Source organism: Gossypium hirsutum, chromosome A04 (genome assembly GCF_007990345.1).
Source record: "Gossypium hirsutum isolate 1008001.06 chromosome A04, Gossypium_hirsutum_v2.1, whole genome shotgun sequence".
NCBI lineage: Eukaryota > Viridiplantae > Streptophyta > Magnoliopsida > Malvales > Malvaceae > Gossypium > Gossypium hirsutum.
The window spans coordinates 5655204-5664526 of NC_053427.1; the positions used below are offsets into that span (position 1 = coordinate 5655204).

Consider the following 9323-nt stretch of genomic DNA (forward strand, 5'->3'; position numbering starts at 1 on the left):
GAGAGTAGAGCATTAGGGACATTATTTTATCGTTGGTTTTAGAGTGCATCGGGGTTTCTTGAATATCGTTTTGGAACCAGGTGTGTAACCGAAAACACAGAAAACAAGAATCGACGAAACTGAAAAACAAAACTGTCGACGCTACACCAGCATGTGGTAGGCCGTGTGGCAGTACACGGGCGTGTGATTGATGAGTCAGGCTGTGCGCGCAAGACACGGATGCATGACACGATCGTATGATGGTCGGTAAAGCTATGTGCGAGACACAGGCTCAACCAATTAGGCCTTGTGGGCAACACGGGCTTGTGGGCCCATATGAGTGAACCACACGAGCGAACCATATGGGCGTGTGGAATTCTAGTCCAGGCCGTGTGATCTATACGGCCAAGGCCAGTTTGGGCCATGTGGGCCACACAGGCGTGTGGGCCCATACGGGTAGGCTACATGGGCGTGTGAGCCCAATTTTCTAAAACACTCTGAATCTGAAAGGTTTCTCAGGTCGCCCATGTTGATTAGGACCTACTGTAAGGTCGGTAAGAGTTACTTGACCCCTGATTTCGTGATTTGACTATGTTTATACTTGTTTTAGCATGCTCACCGGTTTGTATGTATGATCTAATAATTGCTTATTTGCTTGCCATGTATTGTATGCTGCATTGCATCGGGGTTGGGTTAATGTATATGGAGGAAGTATTTTGAAAGGCTCCTAAGCCTAATATGTGGCAGCAAAGCTGCAATTATCTGATTATGTGCCGCATTCAGTACAGCATGGTGTGTAGGGATGGATGGGTCGATTTTATCCCCACATGGTGTGTAAGGTTGGACGAAGTTGGTGTGTAAAGGCTAGTGGGTAGGACTCTGTTTAATCTGTTCTGTTTTGCATATTGTATCTGAGATGGGCCAATGCCCTAATATATATGATTGATTCTGCATCTGAGTGGGCTAAGGCCTACACTGATTTCTGTAAGGGGCTCCGGTCCAGACTGATTATGATTATGATCTGATATACGCCTGTATGCATGTTTTTCTGAAGGGATTACACACTGAGTTACTAAAACTCACCCTTTTTCTGTTTAATCTATGTAGGTAATCCCCAGACTTGATGGATCGGTGAGGCGGAGATCTTATGGGTGGCTACACTTAAATATTTAAACTGTTTTTTTCCGATTACATCCAGTTTTTAATTATTTATTTGGGGTTTTTGATATAATTCTGGACTTGGACTGTTTGGTTTTCATTCGGGACTTATTACGGTTTTGTGATTATTTAAACTGCAACTCATCAAAACACAGTTTTCCTAAAAACTAATATTTTCATAAATAAAAATGATTTTATTTAAAACTAATTATTTGGGTTTCAAAAGTTTCCGCTTAAAAGAGATGGTTTGAATCAAATCAATTAGAACTCGGATTCCCAAACCGAGTAAAAGCTAATAAATGAAACGATTTGAAGGTCAATACATTTTTTCTAAAACACTCTCATGTGACTTTGCTAGATTCGGCCAGAACATCCAGGCCGGGTTTGGGGTGTTACAAAGGGTAAGACTTACACAAGCCTAAAAGAAATAGGAAATCACTTGTTCGTTTATAAGACTATAAGGGTATTCAAATTATATATAACAACATAATGTTTTAAATATTAATTATTTAGATTAATTAATAACATTATAAAAATATAAAGACTAATTTATATTAAAAATTAAAGTATAGAGATTAAATCTCAATTTTAAACATATTAAAGGGGCCAAAATTGAAATTTAATCATTTTAGTAAAATGAAAAAAAAGATAAGGGACCATGGTTTGGGTGTGCTACATGTAAATAGAAGGAGACAATATAAAAAATAGAGAGAAAATTATATAAATTCAAATATAGAGATTAAGTCTTAATTGTAGGGATAGTGAAGGAATCAAATATGATATTTAATCATTTTCATATAAAATACAAAAAAGAAAAAGAAAAAAAGGTGTCCTCAAGTAAAGTGTTTTAAACCTTATATTTAAACAATTTCATTATAGATTTTGATCGTATTTGTTCTTTTTTGATACAATATTTAGAATTATTCATAGCTATTCTTCAACTTATAAATAGGAGAATAATACGCTTCAATACACTCGAACCCACTTACTTCTGTATTAATATTAATGCATATAAATACTTACATTATTTTTCTAGATTCTAATCAATTAAATATAAATCAAACTTTGAGATATGTATATTATAAAATAATAAGTTGAGTTATGAGCATTACTTATTACTTTTTTAACAATCTTATTTATAAATTCACAGTTAATTTATTTATTAGGTTATTCAGTTGATTTATCAACATTGCTTGTTATATATTAACAATTTTATTCATAAACATTGCTTATTATTTATCAAAAGGTTTTATAAATTTGTAAGAAAATTTTAAATTATTTGATATATATAAATTATTGTTAGCATAATGATTTATTTGGTCTTTTAATTTTATAAAAAAATCATTTTAGTCCATTTAATTTTTCACCTCTTTAGCCCTTAAGTTTGTGTTGTTTGTCAAACTATCCCAAAATGAATGAAAAAATTAACATTTGTTAACTTTGCTAACATAGATTGTCGTGTGAATGCCACATAAGTAATTAATTAATTTTTTTAAAATTAAAAAAATTAAAAAAAATATTTTAAAATTTTAAAATATATTAAAATATTTTTTATTTTTAAAAAATTATTTAATTGTTAACGTTAACTTTTCCATCCATTTTGAGATGATTTGACAACAATTCAAGTTCAAGAATTAAAATAGACGAAAAATAAATGGAGGGGTAAATGAATTTTTTTAAAAGTTAGAAAGTCAAATAAGTCATAAGCCATTATGCTATTATTAAATACAACTAATCTATGCACCGCACGTGTACAAGCTAATATAAATTATATGTAAAGATTAAAGTAAAAACTAAAAAGGATGTCATGAGATTCCATCTATTCGATTCTGAATTTAATCTAGGTCTTTGTGATAAAAAAATAAAGAGTACATTAAATTTTTTGTTAAAATTTTTATCAATTTTTACTATTAAAATTTGATATAGCTGACGGAATAATCATATAATTTACATTTAACGTACTACATATACATTATGCTGACATATAATAAACGATTTTTAACTGTAAAAATAGATAAAATATTTAACAAAAATATAACTTTCCTTTTCAATCTAATATATAAAAATTAATTTAAAAATAAAATATAATTTAATTCTTAATATAAAAACTTTTGGGATAGATCTCATTACCTATGTGTGTATAATGAAGAAATCCATGTGGCAAGGACAATGAACAGTCAATGCATATCTTGAACACGGCTCAATTATACATATTTTTTGGAGTTTAACAAAAAAAAAAAAACCTAGTAGTTATCATTTTACATGTTTCAGCCTATGCTTGTTTAACACCTGATACATCTGTGACCGTTGATTTTCTCATCTTTATTGATCTAACGGATTGAGAAGAACAAAAAAAATATCCCACTTTTCTGTCTTTACCTACGTGTTATTATTTGTGGTTAACTTTATAAAACAATTCAATTTTTCGATGTTTTCAATTTTTAAATTTACATTATTTGTTAAATTATTTTAAAATACATAAAAAATTTAATATCTGTTAACTTTATTGATATGATATTTATATGTATTTTATGTTAATAATTAATTATGTAACACTCTAAATCTAGTATAGATGTTATGGTTAAATTTAAAGTTGTTATTTAATATAATTGAAAATTTAGTTTTTGAATAACTCGAAAATCGTCATACATTTTCATAATTTCAATTTTGTTCAAAATCATTTCTTGTTGTTCTATTTACCGAAAATGTTGTTTTATTTTTATTTTCTAAAACTTCTAATTTTTGCAACAAAAAACTGTATAAAAGGAATATTTGAGAAACACAGTTCATTGTTTGAAAGCATTTAATTTTATAGAAAAGCGAATTTTGTCAACTAAAACATTTGAGTAGTAAAGCAAAATATGGAAATAAAGTTTAAAAATCTAAACCGTCTAAAAAGTTTAGAGGGTCCAAAAATTTATAGAACCAAAATACCAAAATTTAGATAAATCAATTTAAATAGGTTATTACATTAACTGAGCTCCCGTTTGCACTGACCCGCCAAAATGTGAGGATTACCTGAAAATATTAATCAAACGGAGAGTGAATTTTTGAAATTCAGTGTATAACGAATAACTTAAAACAGTTAAATGCATATCAAACAGATTTATTAGAAACATATTTATAACGGGGTAGATACAAACCTATAATCCTACCCCCAACTGCTACACACCAACTTTGTCTATCCCAACACACCATATTGGTGTAAAACACCATTCAACCTTACACACCACTTAGTGTTGTTAGGAAATTTTACAAAATAGTTGCAGCTAAGTTGCAAGGTCATTAGGTGAACTATCGCATTCTAAACACTTCCTCCACATATTAATATACCCCATCCTAAATGCAAATACAAAATATAACATATATCAAACATGCTCACAGTATAACCACATAGCATAACAGATACAAAGGTTTAATCAACATGTGACAATTTAGTTATACGAACAGATATCGAAATTCATGCAAATAGTTGCCTAGATTTCATATTTTACAGCACATTTAATCTCATATCGACCATACAGAAAGTCCATAGTCGATCGAAACAACGTATACGACCCTAGAAAAGATTTAAGATTTTTGGCCCCACATGCTGTATGGCACACACGGCCCAGCCCGTGTGGCCCACACAGCCTAAATAGCCCAGTTCGTGCATCACCCATGTTCTACCACACAGTCGTGTGGCGTTGATAATGAACTTTTTCGACTTTCGCCAACTACTATTTTTTAGTATTTTCGGTACACACCTGAATAATTTCTGATGTAATTCCACAACCGAATAATTCCACACCTAAACCAATAATTAACACAACCTAACTCAGTAACAATTTGCGAATTTAAACGAAAGCTGTTCACAAACAACTAACTAAAACCTTCCAAAACATAATCAAAACCCTTACCATTTAACGTACAACAATAACACGAAATTTAGGTCGTTGGAAGATCGCCAATCGTCTCATGAAAATCCCCTAAAATGAACTGAATTAATTAGTTAATCCAAAATACACCTTTTGTACCATAAACCTGAAATTCAACCAACGCACATGCTTAACGAACACTTGCAACAACAAAATCGAGTAAAAGCGATCAACCTTACCTTTATGGATTGAAAACCAACTAAAAAAAACCCAAAACAGATTAAAAAATACTTGAAAAATTGGAATATGGAACACAAGAATTTGAAAGCATCAGCAGCAACGAAAGGAACAAGAACAGACGTGAGAGGCTATAAGGAGCACAAAATTGAATTGAAAAAGAAACAAACAGATTGCAGAAGCAGGGAATGTGCAAAATGGCGCAAAGTGGGGGAACAAAAGCCAAAACGTGGGTTAAGGGAAAACAAAATAAAATAGAAAAAAAAAATAAATTACTAGTAATTATAGTCTTTGAGAGAACAATATTTATGCTCCTTATAATTATATTATTAATTAATATGTACATTTGTCTTAATCAATTTATTAATTAGTTTAATGAATATTAGTATCCTGATGAGCAGATGGTCTTGTCATGGTACCAAGTGGCCAAGGCCACAGAGCGGGTGGTCCAATTTTTTAACTGAAAATACGAGGGGTTAGGTGGAGAGAATGAGTAGCTTGGTCTGGGAAGATGTCGAAGCGTAGAGAGGCCAATCCCTACAGCTCATAATATTGACATGTGTCGAAGCTCTAGGGAGTATAATAATAATTGAAGGAACAAAAATATTAATTTTTATAAGAATATAACATATTTCATGATCAATTATTTCTCTTTTCGAAAAATACCTATAATTAAGGGATTAATCACTATTATCGACGATGATTATCCTAATTTTGAGAAAAAAAATTCCATTATTAGAGGTAAAACCCCCTGCTTACGTGCCTCTCATCCTATAAGGAAAATACAAAAAAAAAATGATTGAAAATTTAATGAAATGACATTCATATTCATGGTACCTTTAATCATTTAAGAAATGTTTTATAATTCTATATCTTAAACCATAGAAATAGATGTTACATCAATCGAATTAGTGGTAGAATAAGAATTTATTGAACTTTATGACAAAAATTTTCCAATGCTAACATGATACTATGATTAACCCGAATCTACATTAAACTAGAAAATATCAACTATCTTCAACTTGGTATATGGTCAAATAAACAAAACAAAATCCATAAGATAAATGATTTCTTTTCTTTTCTTTTTTTTTGTCTTCATAGATAAGACAAGGGTTACACAATAAAATATTTTCATTTTTTTTGTGTGTGTGTTTATTTGACCATATTTTCAATTGTGTACAATATTAGATTTACTATCAAGGTAGGTGCCAGGGATTTAAATAGCGGTCCGTTATCGAAATAGCGGCCGTTATATAGCGGTAGCGGCACCGTCCGAAACTGCTACTGTCGAAACCCGCTATACCCGCAATACACAATAAGTAATGTAAAATTCACAACCGCGATACCTGCAATGATCGCAATAGCATCCGTTATGTCCGCAACCGCGATAAACGCAATGCGACCAAAAACGCGACCGCGACCGCAATTTAAATCCCTGGTAGGTGCCTAAAAAATTGACATAGTAACATTTTCCAATTGACAAAAATATGTAGAAAGATGATGGAAGAAAATGCCAACCAAAATTTGATTTTATTGCAAGCATTTTATAAATGTATAAATAATTTATTGATTGAACCGTAATTTAATTAACATTGTTATTATTACAATAAATAAAAAAAATGTATTTAAATGTATTTCTCGAAAACAAATTATAAATGAAAATTTATTAAATTTCAATTCATCAGTTTGCGGATTTTCATTTTGTTACATTTCAAAAATAACAGCAATAGGTTAGCCCAAAGAATTCCAACCAAGTATACAAAGTTTTGAAATCCCTCTTGAATTCCATACCTCTTTCCCCCTCTCTGTTTTTTCAACTTTTTATTGCTTAAACACAAACCCACCAGGCTGAGTCGGGTACCGGAATCCATACGGGTCAATTGAGTTAGAAAAGTTCTGGGTCATCAACCCACTAGAGTTCTGTTGAAAAAACCCTGAGTTGTTAACTCGCTGAGTTCTGAGTCCACTCTGTACTTCCTCTTCCACCGAATTACCAACTTTACTCATTGACATATCCATCTGGGTTAGCGTAGGCGGCATCGTGGGTACATACAGGTCATTATTTACATAACTTTGAATCCCCTGAGTCTGAGTTTGTCCACTGGGAACAGACTCAGGCACCGAGTTAAGCCCTGCAAGACTCGCCCAATCTAAATTCCCACTGCCCAGATTGTGAAACCCCGTTTTGTCATCGTTTTGAAGTGTCTTCAACGAGTTCATCCGAGGCAAAGCAAAGTAACGATCGTGTAACTCGGGGAATGACTCAAGCATATCGTCGAGTTGGGAAGAAGAAGAAGAAGAGCCATTGTTACTATGCTCTTTGCTTGAAACACATGATAATGATTTTTGAGCACTTGAATTCTTCTTGTAAATTCTACATAATACCCAATCATCCAACTACAACAAATAAATCAAATTAAATTAAAAAATAATTCTTCAAGCGATTGTATTATTCTGCACACATGATTGATAATGAATATCTTCTAAATTATTATTATTTATTAAAAATTTTAGGAAAACCCAAATTTATATATATATATATATTTTATATATTAAAAAAGAGTTTTTTAAAAAAACGGATGACATAATAATTAAAAAAAAAGGAAAAAATTCTTTGAAAATATTAAAATTTGAAAAATTAATCATATTCCATTTACTATTGTTGATACACTCGATCAACGGTTATGAAATAAGATGGAGTTGAGTGGTTTCATTTTCCAAGAGCAGAAAACCAGAAACAGAGAGGAATAAGAAACCTCTAATCCCGTGCATTAGAATTTTATTATATAGGTTGAGTAATCGAGTTGAATTCTGAATCGAATTCTGAGTCGGGTTGTAATTATTATTATATAATAACTATATATATGCTTGAATGATGTTGGAGGTATACGAGCTAAAAGGTTTAGAAATAATGAAGTAAAATTACCTTGGAGCTACCATTTTTACGGGAAGTTTCCAACAATCTATATTCATGCATAATCCAATTCGTTTTAGTCCCTTTAGGTGCTTTTCCAACGTAAAAAACCAGAGCTTTCTTGATACCAACTTTTCGGCCATCGGTCGTGATAACTTTATCGGTTCCGGTAGCTTTCCAATACCCGGAACCGGCGACTCTATTGGGTCGTGACCCGTTCGGATACTTTCGATCTCTCGGACTAAAAAAATACCATTCTTTTTCACCGAATATAGCTTTACCTATGAAAAATAATAATATACATTGATTAGCCAAAGAAATAACATTTCATAATAAGCCAAACAGGAAAGAAAAGGTAAACCATTTGGTTGAACTTACTTGGTAAAACCCATGGATCAAATTTGTATAAATCAATTTCAGCAATGATTTGTAGAGAAAAATGATGCCCTGCAACTTTCCTGCATAAATATTGTACTAAAAGCTCTTCATCCGTCGGATAAAACCGAAACCCCGGTGGTAAGCTCAATTGAGCCAATGGATCAGTTTCCGGGACTCCCATGCTTCAAAATTTTCTCGACAACCAAACAGAAAATTAAAGAGTAGTTTGTTTTAGCTAGAGAGATAAATAGAATAAGAAAAATTAAAAAAATGTTTTTTTTTTTTTTCTATTTTCTATTAGAGATTGGGGGGTTGGAAAGGTATTTAAATAGAAGAGAAAATGGATAGTTATTAAAAAGTGAGTGTGAGAAAGTACGGACGTCCTTGTCTCGTTGTTTTTTTTTTTCTAAATGCGACCCACTTTTATTTTTATCACCATTGAAAGAATGCCACGTGCCTATCATCAAGCGGCCGACCTTATCCGACCAAGAGGGTGCATGAACCATCACGAAAATTTACAAAAGTGAGTCATCAGTTCTTTAGACACGTGTCCTTTTCCCATTTTATTTTGCTTCACCCCCTAAATTGTCCAGCAACTAAAATTCATGTAATTTATTAGTTTTTTTTATATTCTTCATGTCGGTTTTGTAATTTATGTTTAAGTTTATAATTATTCTTTTTAATAATATTATTTTTAAAGTTTAAATTTAAATTCTTCTATTGAGAGCGTAATGTAACTCACCATCGCATCCAACTATTTATTAATATAAATTAAAAATATTTGATACATACCTTAAAAT

General features: G+C 31.5%; 1 protein-coding gene and 1 long non-coding RNA gene across 2 annotated transcripts; both read right to left on the reverse strand.

Moving 5' to 3' along the window:
* Positions 1-3834: 3834 nt before the first annotated feature.
* LOC121227886 (uncharacterized) lies at positions 3835-5530 on the reverse strand. The gene is made up of 3 exons (XR_005925411.1): positions 5037-5530; positions 4884-4927; positions 3835-4155 (listed from the first exon to the last, which is right to left on the reverse strand). It is a non-coding gene; the product is annotated as an uncharacterized lncRNA (long non-coding RNA).
* A 1347-nt stretch (positions 5531-6877) lies between these two features.
* On the reverse strand, positions 6878-8844 carry LOC107943253 (NAC domain-containing protein JA2L). Its single transcript, XM_016877000.2, has 3 exons — positions 8524-8844; positions 8158-8426; positions 6878-7628 (listed from the first exon to the last, which is right to left on the reverse strand). Exons 1-3 carry the CDS (start codon positions 8702-8704, stop codon positions 7053-7055), a joined length of 1026 nt encoding a protein of 341 aa, XP_016732489.2. The 5' UTR covers positions 8705-8844; the 3' UTR covers positions 6878-7052.
* Between the last annotated feature and the right edge of the window lie 479 nt (positions 8845-9323).